We start from the raw sequence: 17,324 nt of genomic DNA, 5'->3' as shown, positions 1-17,324 counted from the left end.
GGTGGGAGGTAATGTCGGTGATACAGGTTGTTTCTCTTATAAGCAGACAAGAACTTTGTGTGAGAACCTTGAATTTTCATTTTACCCTGACAGCATGGGCAAGATCAGTGAAAATTTTGTCAAAAACTAGGAAATAAATTGAATTGCCACTTAGTTTAAGTAAATGTCAAAAAAATTCATGAACTCCAGCTCATACACGTGAATCACAGGAAAACTACTCAGGTCCTCATGGAGTCTGTGTCCTATTACTTTGGGCACAAGGATAACAGTCTTGATGGTCTGGTTTCCTAGACCACAAAAGATAAGAAACAGCATATGCAGACTTTTTTTTTTATTTGGTATCTATATAAGATGACAGATGCTAACTAAAATGATTATGATGATCATTTCACAAGATATATAAGTCATGATTCTGTACAGCTTAACCTGACACAGTGCTCTTATATCGATTATATCTCAATAATACTGAAAGATTTGGAAATATGGAAAGGGAGGGGAAGGGAACTGCCAGAAGCCAATGCCCTGAAAACAGCAAAAAGGGACAACCAAGCATCTGAAGATGCAGGGGAGGGCAGGGGAGCCAGACCAGGCGTGGTGGGGGGCCCTCTCAACCACTTGAAAGGCAGCTGTCAGGATCAAATGAGTTCATATTTGTAAATATTTAAAATGCACGTGGGCACTAAGTGAGTCTGCTGTTATGTTATACTCCTACTAGAGCCAAGTGTAATTAACCCAGTATTTCAATGAGGAAAGTGAGCTCCTGGATGTGCCCAACACGCCATGCCAGGCTGTGGGAGAGACTCAGCCAGGAAACATATCCTCCTTTTCTGACTCCGAGTCTAGTTTCTTTCCACAACTCCAAATAGTAGGGTATGTTCAATTGGAGAAGACAGGAAAGTGTGATGCGCTTAGTTGCAAATATAAGAATGACTCTCATGCAACATATAAACCCGAGAGTTGGTGGTGGGTGAGCACCCTCATTGCTGCTGAGTCCTGGGCTGTTCCAGGCAGGAGGCAACTGTGGTAATAAAATGCCCTTCCAGCCCCAACCCTGAGGGGGCTGGGGGTGTGTGAGAACTCAGCCCTGATCGCCTCGGTTTTTCTTGTTGAATAAGCCAGAATCGAACCTGTGCCACCTTCCCCAGTGTCTTCTGTTGACCTGCTTCATAAACTAGCATCTGCTTTGGTTTCTCTCTCTAATTTGCCCAAATCCCCTACCCAGTACTCCAGTCCCTACTCCGGGAACAGGATCTCCACACCCAATCTCTCTGCAAATGTTAGGGCTGCTTATTTGTTATACTCTTGCCCTTTCCCTGGGGGTTCATACTGCCTCCCAAGTCTGCTCCCCACCTGCCATATAAACACATGCCCTTCATACGCATGGACCCCTCATTCATGAACTTCTACTGGAATTTCCGGCTGATTTCCAGTCTCCAATCACCCAATTGCATATCCAAGTACAGACAGTTTCATGGACACTGTGACCAAAGCCATTTGTCTGTCATCCCCTGAGACAGCCTCTGTGGCCAGGACAAATATAACCACATTTCCCTGAAAAACAATATTGTATGCAACCCAAAGGGTAAATTGTGTTTGGCTTTCCTTCTGCATAAAAGTCAATGGGAATCAGATTTGGCATGGCCCATGCCTCATGAGTTGGCAAATGGCCAAGCATATCCTCAACCAGACATGCTTTTTATATGTCAATACAACTTTTCCCGTGGTGCAGTTAAGCCATGCATGAGGCTGATCTCTGAAAACTAAATACACTTCTTTGCCTTAGTTTCAGATCTGTAAAAGTACAACTGATCACTTTAAATGTTTACATAATTCACTGGAGAACTGTGAGAAATGTACTATATTTCTTAGCATTTTTGAAGATGAGAGGGATATTATTGAAGCATGTACAGTATTCCAAAAAATATCACTTATTTCTCAGTTTGTGTTTAAAAAAAAAAGTTCTGTGGGACTCAATTTTCTTTTAAAATTACCCAAGAAACCAGAAGTACATTAGGAGTTTGTACTTTTGAAGGTCCATGAAAACCTTCTTTGGAACTGCTAGGGACAAAGCCCCATGACTGTCAGCAAAAAGGACACCTCCGTTTAGAGAAGATTAGAGTTGTGATGAAAACTGACGCAAGCCAGGAAATTTAAGTTACTGGTGGTGCTTCATTCTAAATGTATGCCACAGATCTCCTGGTTCTTTACAAAGTCTGGATTTTAAAGGCAAAGCTAAAAAAAATAAATAAATAAATAAATAAATAAATAAATTAAAAAAAAAAAATAAAGGCAAAGCTGACTTTTGTCTTCAACTTTCTGGCCTTTTTCAACTAGAGTCATAGTCACACCATTATTTAAACAAATGTATTTGAACTTCCTTAAGTTAAAAGACTGATCCTTAGGTTAATGAGTGTTGTAAAATGCTTATTGTTTGAGCAAATGGGTTGGCTCAAATCTGTTCCGTAAACACCACAGACAAGCATCATGGGTACTGTGAAAATACAAATCTCACAGGGGACACCTAAGATATTTTTGCTCTTGAACCAGGCTGGCAATTCTCATAGGTCAAGACTGGCCATCTTTCCTTTAATAAGGGGATGTGGTTGTTGTTTAGTCGCTAAGTCATTTCTGACTCTTTCTTGGCCCCATGGACTGTAGCCCACCAGGCTCCTCTGTCCATGGAATTTCCCAGGCAAGATACTGGAGTGGGTTGCCATTTCCTTCTCCAGGGGGTCTTCCTGACCCAAGGATCAAAATTGCATCTCCTCAATTGGTGGGCGGATTCTTTACCACTGAGCTATCAGAGAAACCCTTAATAAGGGGATACCCTTATTTAAAATGCCCTAAATTAAGTTGCTAGTAAAAATAGATGGTTGCCAATTTCCATTGCTAAGAAAATCACACCCAGATATATGAAAAGCAAACAGAGGCAGGTAGCAGGTGATAAACTAAAAGCAAGTTGGGTGGGTGAAGTTTCAAGGAAGTTTCAGTCAAGGTATGGAAGGAACCTCACGAATGCTCTCTACAGGGGGAGGGTGAAGAGAACACCGACTTACCTCCCCTCCTGGACAACTGCCTCACTGAGAGATGCTTCTTTATTTACAGGTTAGAGCAGGTCTCCAATAGGATCTATCAGAACACTCTTGTAAGTGGCACGCAATCTTTATGATTCTAGTTAATAATGTGATTGCACAATGACAACAATCAAGTATTAAAAACACACAAAGCAGTGAAACTGGCTCCGTTTGAGCAGCTTTGTTAAAAGTCCCTTCAACCGACAGTGAGTCTCACCAGTGTGCAGTATACCCATGAAGTATTCTTTATACAGCTGTCCTCTGTCCCCATGGGAGATTCTAGATTGAGACTGGGATGGCAATAGATAGATTTCTTCCTCTTATACTGTGTGTGCTTAGTCACTCAGTCATGTCTGACTCTTTGCAACCCTATGGACAGTAGCTGGCCAGGCTCCTCTGTCCACGGGGATTCTCCAGGCAAGAATACTGGAGTGAGTTGCCAAGCCCTCCTCCAGGGGATCTTCCCAACCCAGGGATCAAACCTGTGTCTCCTGCGACTCCTGCATTGCAGGCAGATTCTTTACCGCTGAGCCACCCGGGAAGCCCAGATAGACAGATAGATAGATAAACAGGAAGATAGGTAGATAAACGGAGATGATAGACCAGGTAGGTAGATAGATTTTAATTCCATAAGTGATTCTGATGAGCTCCCCACTGCTTGTCTTAAATGCTAACTGGCTACATCACTCAACTGCCAGCATAAATTAATTCATGGTTTCTATGTAAGTAGGAACACACAATACAAGACACACCTCAGGCTTTATTTCAGCCAGTTTATTCCTTTGCCCTCTTATTGAACATGTATCTTCCTTCAGACGCTCCACTTGGGGATTAACTTATGAAGAAGACAGCCCTGTCTTTTGGCGCGTGTGGCCTGGTCCAAAGGGTAGACACCCAGAGCAGCATGGTAGCATACCCGGCACATGTGAGAAGGCGGGGGAGAGTGTTCATGGCAATAGAGAAAAGAGAAAACTCATTCTATCCTGAGAAATTGCAGAAGGATCCACAGAGGTGGGGACAATGGGGTTGGGACTTATTCAACGAGGAGGTTTTGCAAACTGGTGAGGGGGTGGCCATGATGGGGGTTCCACACAGAAGGATCAGCATGTTTAATGATGTGTGTTTTGGGGGCATGTGGAAAAGTACAGGGTGGCCAGACTACAGTCTGTGAGAGTGAGGCGGGTGGGGAGAAGAGGCAGGAGGCGGAGCACGAGGGGCCGTGAGTTGGGGGGATATCAGGAACATGGTGCAGGGTGACATCACAGGCAGAACCGGGATGGGGGCCCCTCGGAGCCTCCAATACTAGATGCTTCATTTGCCAAAAAAAAAAAAATACTCAGAGCTTAAAACCCTCTGCCATACTTTTTCAAGTGACCCTCATGACCATATGAGATAATTAAATCCAATATCATAAGAGATGATTTTAATGAATTTTGTTGTTTCCCTTAAGAGTTCTATAATAAGCTTTGTGTAAAAAGCACCACTTATTAACCAAAATACTCAGAAAAGCAAATTACTGAATCAGCTCCATGCTTTAATATTTAAGGTCATGGTCAGTTCAGAATGATCTGAAACTCACTCTGGTGTGTTTGTGTGTGCATGTTTGGAGGGGGGACTCAGGTGGACAGGACCTATTTCTCTATGACTAAAAAGCAGGATGCCTCTGGTGACTGGTGAGTCACATAATACTGCAATCAGAGCATAGGTGTCTAATAGTGGCTCTGACCCAGCCACTCAGCACAGATACACAGCTGCTGCTGCTGCTAAGTCAGTTCAGTCGTGTCCGACTCTGTGACCCCAGAGACGGCAGCCCACCAGGCTCCCCCGTCCCTGGGATTCTCCAGGCAAGAACACTGGAGTGGGTTGCCATTTCCTTCTCCAATGCATGAAGGTGAAAAGTGAAAGTGAAGTCGCTCAGTTGTGTCCGACTCTTAGCGACCCCATGGGCTGCAGCCCACCAGGCTCCTCCGTCCATGGGATTTTCCAGGCAAGAGTACTGGAGTGGGAGATACACAGCTAGGGATGGTTAAATCTTAGCTGTGCTCTTTGGGGTCTAATAATATACCTTTTCTATTAGATAAAACTTGACAAGGGATGTTTAACATCTCTTAATAGTTAAAACTCACATGTAAAGTCTCACCAGAGAACATTTCGGCTGCTCTGGTGAATCGTTACTCAATATTTAATTTCCTAGGGAGACACTGGAGAAGGAAAGAAGCTTCCCAATTAGGAAGACTCTCCACACCGCCTTCTTTGATCAGGTCCACACACTCCCAAAGGACGGATTATAGAAAGCCAGGACTCAGCTTGCTGCGCTCCTCCCCTGCTGTGTCTCCCAGAAGCAGACCTTTGCCTCTTCTGCCCTTATCTTTCAGCTGCTTCCTAGGAGGCCTCTTCACCTGGCCAGCCTCACAGTTCACCCGGAAACAGATAATTCGCAAGCACAAATCCTCAGCTAGACGGGCCTACTCTTTGTAGGAAGAAAGAGGGAGGTGAGGAACAAGAAGAGGGGAAGAGAGGGGAAGGGGGTGAAGAGCTGGCTGCGGACTTCTGCAAGGTAGCAATTTCTATGAATAGATGTCTGTAACAGTCATTCTCATCTGGTTGCCCATTAGAATAGCCTGAGGAGCTTTTAAACAAATCCCAGTATCCAGACTCCACTCCAGGGATGTGATCGAATTTGCCCAAGGTGGGGCCCAGCGATGGATATACTTTATGAGCTCTCCAGGCACTTCTACTGGATGGCCGCAGTTGAGAACTCTAATTCTTTAACTCTTTGGAGGACACAACAATGTCCATGATGTGTCAGCTGCCGTTAAAGATGCTTAAAGACTGGGAAGAAAAGCCTGAAATGGGGGGTCATCTCAGAGAGACTACCAAGAGGTACAAAATTGTGAGGTGAGTTCTTTTAGTGCTCCAAGGAAAGGCAGGGCCTCGAGACCTGCCGGGAAGACACACTGAAGGTGGGATGTGTGCTGGGCCTTGAAACAAGAGCTGGGTTTTCCTCAGGTTCTCTCTCCTCATCCCCACAGCCACACCACAGTCTAGACCCTTCTCAACGGATTTCACTTTTAGGGGGTTTCCTTTCTTGCTTGTCTCCTGTCTGTCCTGCCCAGGGTTATGCCTTGAAATCAGTCCTGTCTCACCGCTGTTCGGTGTTCGGTCTCTCAGTCGTGTCTAGCTCTTTGCAACCCCATTGACTACAGCACGCCAGGCTTCCCTGTCCACTATCTCCCTCTGTTTCACCAAGACTCTACCCAAAACTTACTGGTAGAATAAAAGCCAAGCCTGCTTGGCTTTTCCTGCTAGGCCTGAGGCCCCTTTATGAACTTCACAGCACTCGTCCCAACCCAAGCATTTTATCTATTGCTTCTTAATTTCTGCTTTCTCTGCTAGAATGAATTCCCATGATGAGAAGCTCTGTTTCATTCATTCGTACTCACACGGACTGTCACAGGGCCTGGCATAGAGTGAGTGACCAGGAAATATTTCCTGGATGTAAGGAAATAAGAGTAACAGAGGAACTTCCCTGGCAGTCTAGTGGCCAAGACTTCACCGTCCAATGCGTGGGGTGTGGGTTCAATCCCTGGTCGGGCAACTAAGGTCCCACATGCCATAGGGGTATGGGCCATAATTAGGAAACAAAAACGAAAAGAGTGACTGAATGGGAGGAGGAACAGCTATTCAAGGTGGGGAGAACAAAGGTAAGAAAAGGGAACATGCCCGTGTGTTTGTGTCTGCAGAAGAGAGAGTAGGACAGCCCAAGGGGAACAGAGGGTACTTCAGAAATGATTAGCAAATCACGTACTGTCCGATAGGTCCTTATAGCGACAGATGTCAAGGCTTGAACTTCATACCTGTTAAGGTGTAAAAACTGCCCCAGGACTGAATGATCCAGGACGAGAAGAGGAAATCATGTTTCTAAAGCACCAAAAGTAGTGAGACATAATTTTAGTTACTGTATATAATCAGAAGATTAAATATTTGGAAAAAATAGGCTTATGTGAGGAAATTCAAACTAGTTTTGGGGAGATAGATAACTGGATGTTAGAGAATTATCTTCTATTAAGCTATTATTCAGAGCTACTTATCAAAACGCTGCAGATACTTTATATCAAACAGTAGGAAAACCTGCCAGTCTCTTTGAAACTATGGCTTCTCTTGACATATATATTAAAATTGAAATAAAGGAGAGTTTTATTTCCCAGCACATTTTTTCAAATCTTATAGTGGCTCACAGGGAAGTATAGAATTTGAAAAGAATTAATGTGATGTAAGATCTTGTTGTGCACAGGTGTAAAAAGAGATGTAACCACGGCTATTCTGTGACCTTCTCTCTAACCACTAGTTCACTGAAAGAAAATGAAAGGGTTGAATTCCCCAGTTGTCCAGAATAATGTCTCTGCACTTTATTTAAATACCACTTAAAAATTATTTCATGCCACTTTTCATAATTTCTGTTAATGATCCTAATATTAGCACATTCTTCAAGTGAAAATTTTGAATACCTTTTTCATAGTGCTAACAAATTTCACTGGTGGACTCTATCAAAGAGCATTCTATTTTACAAATTGTCATAACTGTCTGAATGTTTATTAAAAAAACCACTTCAACTATCTTTTTTCTTACCCATGTACTGACTTTTGGAAAAGGGAATGGCAACCCACTCCAGAATTCTTGCCTGGAGAATTCCATGGACAGAGGAGCCTGGCGGACTACAGTCCATGGGGTCGCAAGAGTTGGACACAACTGAGTGATTAATACACACACACACACACACACACACACACACACACACACACTGACTTTTACCAAATAAAGTGTATAGGCAGAAGATCATCTTTGACCTTGGTATTTAAAAAAGAATTTCCTTTTGGAAAAATTGCCCTGCACTTATTAAATGATGGGGCTTCTCAGGTGGTGCAGAATCCACCTGCCAATCCAGGAGAAGCAGAAGACTTAGGTTCAACCCCTGGGAAGATTCCCTGGAGCAGGAAATGGCAACCCACTCCAGTATTCTTGCCTGGAGAATTCCATAGACAGAGAAACCTGGCGGGCTACAGGCCATGGGGTCACAAAGAGTCGGACACTGAACATACACAATTAAATGACATTTGACTTATTTTTTAAATATTTATCATGTGCATACTGCATCCCAGGTATTGTACTTGATGCTATGGAAGACACAAAATGAAGAATTCTCACTCTCAAAGCAAAATGACAGCATGCATACTGCTAATGAATAATGCTAAATGACAGCATGAATTTTGCTAATGTCAAAAAGGGTTGGACTTGGGTTTATAAATCAACTATTTATTGAGTGAACTCTTATTTAGTCTTGGTTTCCTCATGTATAACTTGGAGAAAATAACATTTACTTACAACCAGATTGCAAGAATTAATGATAACAGTTCAGTTCAGTCACTCAGTCGTGTCCAACTCCTTGCAACTCCATGACTGCAGAACGCCAGGCCTCCCTGTCCATCACCAACACCCAGAGCTTGCTCAAACTCATGTCCATCGACATGCCAGTGATGCCATCCAACCATCTCATCCTCTGCCCTCCCCTGTCCCTCCTGCCTTCAGTCTTTCCCAGCATCAGGGTCTTTTCCAAAGAGTCAGTTCTTCACATCAAGTGGCCAAAGTATTGGAGTTTCAGCTTCAGCACCAGTCCTTCCAATGAATATTCAGGACTGATTTCCTTTAGGATCAACTGGTTTGATCTCCTTGCAGTCCAAGGGACTCTCAAGCATCTTCTCTAACACCACAGCTCAAATTAATTATATAACCTATATAAAATAATTAAGTTGGTGCCTACAACACAATAGGCATTTAAAAAAAGTAAGCTCCCTTCCTTTGAAGACATTTGACATTTAGTTAAATGGGATTTGCCTTTGTTATATATGTTCTTGATATCTGACTTATAAAGCAGAACTCTGAAATTAACTTTTTACATATAAAATCCCATCATCAATCTTTAATAATTCATGTGAAATGTTAGTTTGGATAAATAAAATCTGCACATTGCTCCTAATCTCATAGATGTAATTGAATCCCACTCATTTCCAAAATAGGTTTGAGTCCTAGCTCCCTTTCCTTCCTTATTTCATCTGATAGTGATGTTAACGAGCAGAGAAGTGCCCCAAAGCCTAGAAACAAGGAACAAGAAGAGAAATCCTGGACAGAGCTGACTCAAATATTTAATTTCTAAAGAATCAAGCATCGATATTTATACAAGTGAATAGTTTGCTAGTTCCTTCAAATGACTTCTATATTGGGAAACTGGAAGTTGAGAAGAATTCAGTTAAGAATAAGATGATAATTGACAGCAAAAATGAGAATGAAGGAAATTTAATAGTGACCCTCAAATCTGAGTTATACACTTTGCAACTAGGCATCCCCAGGAGAACCTATAGTTAATACAACTGAGAAATGCTGCCATTTGTATTCCATCTCGGGAATTCACAATATATAATAGCACAGGCTAGAATTTACATGTCCATTTTACTAGCATGTTTAAAAATCTGCTTAACATTGTTAAACTCAGCAATTCCCAAAACTGTCCAAATACTAAATTCTGTGTTTCTGCATGTGGTTGTGAGCACAGGAAGGGGAAGGGGTGAGACTTTATTAATATTCTGTGGAATTAATAAGCAATGTCATATAATTTAGAAAATGTTAGATTATTGATTTCTCCTGTCTGCCACCAAAATGATCCTTGCTGGTTCTTTGTGTCTTTTCTTCACCCAAGAAAACCATTTGATGAGAATTCCTGTTTTATCTTATAGATATAGAAATATTAGAATTTGTTTTGCCTTTGGAAAGATGAGTGGTTGCAAAGGAAACAAACTCTCAGAACTAATATCAGTGATCTGAAAAACAAAAAACTAAAACAAAACCCAAAACTTTGTTTTAGAAACAGAGACTTTGTTCTGCTTCTGCCAAGAAACTCTTAAACCAAGTCTGCCAGTTCATTCTCGAGAGGCCAAAGTTATTGTACAATTAGAGTTAAAAACTACTAAAATGACTCTTTTAGAGTACTTTTATGTTTTAACACAAATCTATTTTTCCATTTGGCATTTTTGTTTTAAAGGACAGGAATTTCTATAATAATATTGGCATTTTGCAAACAGATGTTCCAAAAAGCAGATTACTTATATTTTAATCTCTCCCTTAGAAATAAGTCTTTATATGAATCCTGGGTGCTCTTAGAAATATTTATTTGATAAACTATGAAATGCTAAATAGCACCATAAATCATGATAAATTCAAAGGAAAATGCTATAAGTTTTATAGCTAATAAAATGTTCAATCAGATGGTAAAGAATCTGCCTGCAATGCAGAAGACCCAGCGTCAATCCTTGGGTTGGGAAGATCCTCTGCAGAAGGGAATGGCCACCCACTCCAGTATTCTTGCCTGGAAAATTCCATGGACAGGGGAGCCTGGAGGGCTACAGTTCATGGGGTAGCAAAGAGTAGGACACGACTGAGCAACTGACACTTAAATCAAGAGCATTTCAGAGAAGAAGAATGAATTTCTTTTTTAATTAAAAAGGAAATATGTTCTATTTTTTATTGTTTGTTCCCCTACATCAAGGTTGATAATCAAAGAATCTACTCACAAGTACATATATAAGTGCATATTATATTGTGCTATGCTTAGTCGCTCAGTCGTGTCTGACTCTTTGTGATCCCATGGACTGTAGCCTGCCAAGCTCCTCTGTCCATGAGGATTTTCCAGGCAAGAATACTGGAGTGGGTTGCCATGCCCTACTCCAAAGGATGTTCCCAACCCAGTGATCAAACCCAGGTCTCCCGCATTGCAGGCAGATTCTTTACCATCTAAGCCACCAGGGAAGCCCAAGAATACTGGAGTGGGTAAGCCTCACCCTTCTCCAGGGGATCTTTCCAACCCAGGAATTGAACCGGGGCCTCCTGCCTTATAGTTGGATTCTTCACCAGCTGAGCTACCAGGGAAGCACATATATTGCATCATATATATGCAAATATATGCATACATAATATGTAGATATATATATGTATATAACATTGTATTTCTAAAAAGTGTCATGGTTAACAGAATTATAAATACTAAGACAAGACATCATTAAAGCAGGGGATTAGAGGGGAAAGTTTTAATTGCACCAGATAGTTTTCAAACAGCCAAATGTCCTAGAAAGCATTCATCTTAAAACAAATTAATTCACATAAATATTTGCTCCATTAGGTAACCTGCATCACCTTCTTCCGTTCTTCAGGAACTTAGTGATAACAGGCTGAGTGTGAAGGTAAATTCTCCTACGGAAGTTTTGAACCAGTTAGAAATGAAATGTCTTTGTGCCTACATTTTCTTATATAACAGCCTGGCCTTTACCTAAATTATTTCAGTGCTTAGGGGTATGTTTCTCTGGGCCTGGTCTTATCTCCATCTGTGTTGAAAAGATTTTCGAGAAGCATTTGAAAATCTCCTTTTTCTCTACTATACCACAGGGTCTCCCACAAGGTGTGTGGAGAAAAAACATGGAAGCATTAGTTGCTCTCGGGTTCACTAGGCTGAACTAAACAAAGCATATGCAAAATAGAAAAGATTTTAAATTGGCAGTAAAAAACAAGCAAATAATCCTGCATTATCTCAAATCCACGCTTAGTAAGGAATTATGTATGTGTGTATGTGTATATATACCTTTGATTGTATTAAAAAGTCATCATAAAAAAAATAAATAAAAAATAAAAAATAAAAAGTCATCATAAACAGTTACTAATACTAGTGGCTCACACAGAGGTGTTTCAAACCCAACAATTTCAAGATGGAGCTCATTATTTTTCCCTTAAAATTCCTCTTGTGTTCCTACAGTACAGGACTATGGCTTAGTTTCTCAAAACTAGAATCCTCAGAGATTTTCTAGTTCTGCCTGCCCTATCCACTCATCACACTCTACTGATCTGTACCCAGGCCATCCCTCAATCCCACCCCCATGGCACCACCCACATCAATTTCCAATCACTCTCTTGCGACAGCCACCCGACTGGCCTCTGCTACAACTGCCGCCTTTCCACACCACCACTACGCTGCTAGAGCCGCTCTTCTAGAGCATTTATTTGTTCATCAAGCAGCCCTGCTTCAGTTTTTCTGATGGTTCTTTCAACAGCCAACATGCACTCAACATTGCCGTAATCCAGCCATTGTTAACAAAACCTTTACATGTGTTACCTTATTTTTCTTCATGACAATCCTATGTGATGGACACAATTATTATTGGCACTTACAGATGAGCAAATCAATGCACACAGAATTTATATAGCTTGTTCATGGTCACTGGGAGAGCAGACGGCAGAACCAACGTCCATCTCAGATTATTAGACACTCCTGACGGCTCCATTATAAACCTTCCTTCAATCTGGTTCCCAAACAACCCTCCAGTCTTTTTTGCAAGGAGATCATAGACTATGAACCTCTCACATTCAGGGACTGTACATCAAGGATCAAAGCCCTTCAGCCACTGAACAGGACGTAAGATGAGGGCTTAGGGCTCTCGGCCACCTGCCCTCCAAACGAGTGTGCCTCTTTCGACACACATGGTCACAGAAATATCTCGATTCCAAGAAAGGAAAAATTAGTTCACACGTGCTGCAGAACTTCTTATACTACTCTGCCCCCGCAGAATGCAGAATCAGATTTCAAGCCATTGCTTTTCAGAGGTTAATCACACACGACTAATCAGCTTTGCCTCAGCATCTCTCTCCACAACTCATTCATTCATTCATGACAGTCATTTGATGAAGCCCAGGCAGAGAGGAAGCCAAGGAACACAAGTGCAGGGACAGAGCAATGTGGACTGAAGATGTGATCACAGGCTTGTTTTTATAAAAACGACCATCCATCTGAGTTGTTACAGAATTTACATGAAGAGATAGTCATATGAAAAGGAAAAAAAGAAGAAAAGGTTAGATATTGTTAAGGCTGCCCTGACATATTCCACATACACTGTTTGATAAATATTTTATTGTTATTCCAGGAAAAGCTTTTAAAGGAATACATAAGCCAGCAATTATGGGGAAGGGATGTCTCCTTCTCAGAGATAGTAGGAATGTCAGTTCTTGCTGCTGAGGAGAGGGTGAACACACTCACCCCTGGCAGACTTGCTGAAATGAACATTTATTCATCGAAAGAGCCAGAAGTCCCAGGCAGCCATCCTTTCATATTTGTTAATTATAGAAAAAAAAACACACAAATATCTCTAATGCAGCCTCTGTGTGATCTGAATAAATCAGAGGCACTCAGCTCATGTGTAATAATTGTTGCGCTTTTTTTCTAACAATTATCCAAATCCCAACACAGAAAAAGCCTTTCTGGAAGAAAGCCTGACTCCTTAGAGCTGATGGTCCAATCGACAGGACTGGTGTTCAGCTCTTAACTGCTGGCCTCTGTAATCAGGGCCTGAACCCATCTCTGATGGGAAAAATTTAGGCAGACAACATCATTATCTTGTTTAAATTAAATGGGAGAAATTGCAGTATTCCAAGTTAATTGGGTATTTTGGTATGATGTTAAAGATATTTTGAGGGTTTTTTCTTTTTGGCCGCTTACCAGTACCATCTCAAATGCCTTCCTTATAGTCAATACAATTTATTGAAAGGGGGTGTGTGTGTGTGCGAGAGAGAGAAATGAATGTTCACATTGCCCTCCTATAAGACAGGCTGCTTACATCATCGTGAAATTACCAAGAAAAGTGATCAGTAGCAGCCAGTTCACCATTATAAGAAAGAAGTTATTTCTGAAATATTTAAAAAATGTTACTTAAAATCCTGTTATTCCACTCATAGGTATACATATCCAAATCTGAGATTCCACCTAAAATTTGAAATGATATAGAAATTGCTGCTTTAAAAGCCACTTGACACAGTGCATAAATATTCTTAAACGTGTCAGGAGCAGAGGTAGTTTATGAATGGCATTTAAAACCATAATGAAGTATAAAATTGTGACAACACTTATCCTCCTACGCTATGGTTAGCCAAAAAGTAAATCATAACCTTTAGCAAATTTTTAAACCTACAAAAAGTCTGCTACAGTAGTTTCTTTCTTTTTCGTAAATGGCCTTTAAATAAATATATGAGTCAGTTAAGAAAACATTTGCTTGAATTAAAGTGATAATTCTGCCAGGACATCAGTATAATTAATTGTGGGTGGCAGGAGTTTTAAACGAGGTTAAATTAGGGATTTTGGTTTATTTATTTATTTTTTACTCACTCTCCTGCTGTAACTAGAAAAGCTCTTGGTTGATCTTGAAATTGTGACTTGTCGTGGAATATCATATCTATATGCTTTTACGATAAGCACTATGGCAAATTTTTTTCATGATCAAGATGGGGGAAGAATGCATACGCACCAACCCAGGCTCTTCCTCACTGCTACTACTACTATTACTACCACTACTACACACACACGCACACACACACACGGGCGCGCGCGCACACACACACACGCACACACACACACACGCACACACACGCACACACACACGCGCACACACACCCTAATATGTGTTTCTTTCACAACCCTCAATGTTCATCCCAAATAATGTAGTGTCCCAATTTATTGCCATGCTTTCCATGTCAAATACAAAATTATCTTAGTCACAGAGTTTTACTCCTGGTAAGTGATTTCACAAAAGACCTCAAAACACTCTGTCTTCAAAATTTCTGCTTGTCTGCAATACCTGCGCCAAGCCCTGAAACAGCTACATTTCATAAACAAACATGTTTTCCAAAAAAATGGGGGGGTGTCTTACTGTGTACAATGTGTCTTACATGGTGTATTATTCTCTTAGCAGAGCCGACCGCATCTCAGGAGCTATAGGCGTTGCTGTAAAACGGCCACCAGCAGAGGAACTGAACTAATACCCTTCAGGAGGCAGAGGATCCATAACACAGTTGGGAGAATTCTGCCTTAAGTATCAGTAACCCTGAAATAGGAAGTAATCCCATAGTGTCTATCATCTAAAAGTTCAATATAGCAAAGGCAAGAGAAAAAGTTCTGTCTGAGAAGCAGTTTTATGCTAACCACTTAATTGGCATTAGAATACTTCTGAAGTCATGCATGTCTAGCTGTCAAGTAAAGACGTTAAAAACCAACACATTATTAAAAGGTGCGTGATGCTTGTACTCTGAATTCAAAATATCGGACGATCCTGAGACATTTCCTACATTGCATCTAACATGAAGACTAAGCATCGGACACAAGAATTCTTCTGCTGTGACGCTCTACATCTTGTAACAGTGAAAAAACATTTTTGTTCGGCTCATTAACACCATCTACCTTTTTTGCCCCCACCTCCTGCCCTTAGTACTAGTTTTATCATTCACTACATGCCCTTTTCACCCACTGTTCTGAGCACAAAAGAATCAAATAGCACACAAGCCTGCAGCCGAAATAACAGTGCAGTCTTCCAAAAGGTGAATGTGGAATTACAATCCGCGTTCCCAATTCCTGAACTTGAAAGCAAACACTAATTGCCTTGTGGACAATGCAGCAGGGTTAACGCATTGTATAGGTCCCGGTCTTGAACCTTTCAGGGCAGAATAAGACCCCCAAATAGGCAAACCTTCCTCAGCAAAGGATGGAGACAGCAAACGAGCCCCAGAGGCTGTGAAGAAGGACATGCTTGCTTTACCTACCGGCATTGTCCATGTCTCAGGCGGGACGAGCTCTGGAGCCTGGCAGCTAGGAAGCCCGGCTCCGCTCCTGGCTAACGAAGCACCCTGCCCTTCTGCTGCTGATCAGTCCTTGCTGGCACACAGACCACACTTCATGCACTGTCTGCTGGAGACACCGCCAGGAAATTTATATCTCCAAGGATGACAAACAGCCATTAGCTCCATTACGGGCTGATTAAGAGCGACCCAGCCTATCAAGTAGGGACTTGAATCCACTGGGGTTTTCACCTCTGTTCCAAGCAAGGGAGGGAAAAAAAAAAAAATCACTGCAATGTGGAGTGTATTGCACATTTCTGAAAAGCAGTGTACATGCTACGCAGAGCACAGTGCTTTTCCAAAAGATGCTAAAGCAAACGTGAATAGGAAGGGGCACAGATAATTAAAAGGTAAAAAGAAATCTTTAAAAAAAATGCAATAAATTATCCTTCGTGGGGGACTACTCTAAACATGGTCCAGCCTTTATCACTGACATCACTGGATGACTGGGCAACTTTTCCATTTAGAATTTTAAAGTTTATTTTCGGTTATTGTTGCTGTTGGGGGTGGGCAAGGAACAGCAGATCCAGCATTCTAAAATAAAGGCTATCTGTAATACTTCTGCTCTGCATACGTGCTAATAAGGTAAGTATTTTCATTTCATCTTGGTTATGTTTTCGTGTTCCTATTTCCGGTCAGAATTTCTGCCCACCTGTGTTAACAGAGAAATTCAAAGGGATCTCCCTAAATGTCACTAACAACAGAAGAAATAATTGTCAAAAGATGCCAGGGGAATCCTACAGTCTGTTACAATCTGTAGCCATCAAAGTAATAGAAATTTGACGATCAAGAAAAATGCAGTTACTAACACAAGAAAGTCCATCTCATTCCTTTTCTTTAATTTGGCTACATAAAGATGACCCTCAAAGCCACCAGGCACGGCACTGCTTCCTCCAGGGTCAAGGCCTAAAACGGACGGAGTGCTGAAGCAATCACGGCCATGCCCTGCGGCTGTTATATTAGAATCTGGGGAGAGCACAATTCTGTTTACTGTATTTTCTCAGCTATAGGAAAAAACTAGAATGGCCTCATTTAACCTATGAAACAATGACTCCATAGTATAGTAAGGCTCTACAGGTTTTTTATTTTCACAAGTCTTCAAAAAGCAGTTGGAGTGTTATCAAACCCCCGGTATTGTTAAATTTTAAAAAGCAATTCATTTATTTAGTATTTCTTGATGCCACTAGAATTCCTAGCAACAAACAAGCTGCAAATTATTTACAATCTGGGCTTCTATTTCCACAGTTTCTAAGTATTTTTGTTTTTAATGTCACCAAACTTACTTATAGATTTGAGGTTTCTGTACTGTTTAGGCGATATACTTCATTTGTGATAGAACATATATTTGCCTCAAAGAAAAGCTGCATTTCTCAGTGATTTTGCCCTGAGATTTTTATCCCCTTTATTTTAATTCTGTCACACTAATTGGAGGATATATCACTAGATTAATTTCAGAAAACCATTCTTCATATGTTTTTGAAAATTGCTTTGATCCCA

The 17,324-nt window shown here is 41.2% G+C and overlaps 1 protein-coding gene across 4 annotated transcripts in view; it reads right to left on the bottom strand.

Annotated features, from left to right (window-relative positions):
- Positions 1–17,324, bottom strand: part of PHACTR2 (phosphatase and actin regulator 2) — a 291,012-nt gene that overhangs the window by 199,362 nt on the left and 74,326 nt on the right. The window contains exon 1 of one of the 4 annotated variants that reach the window (XM_043456808.1): positions 15,753–15,887. The exons of the other annotated variants lie outside the window; for them this stretch is intronic. Within the exon in view, the coding sequence (XP_043312743.1) occupies positions 15,753–15,765 (13 nt within the window). The 5' untranslated portion in view covers positions 15,766–15,887. Of the gene's footprint in view, positions 1–15,752; positions 15,888–17,324 lie in introns of those variants that run through there. 4 annotated transcript variants of the gene reach the window in all.

The sequence above is a fragment of the Cervus canadensis genome, chromosome 33, assembly GCF_019320065.1.
Source record: "Cervus canadensis isolate Bull #8, Minnesota chromosome 33, ASM1932006v1, whole genome shotgun sequence".
In the NCBI taxonomy this organism is placed as follows: Eukaryota; Metazoa; Chordata; class Mammalia; order Artiodactyla; family Cervidae; genus Cervus; species Cervus canadensis.
This window is presented reverse-complemented; position numbering and strand designations above follow the sequence as displayed.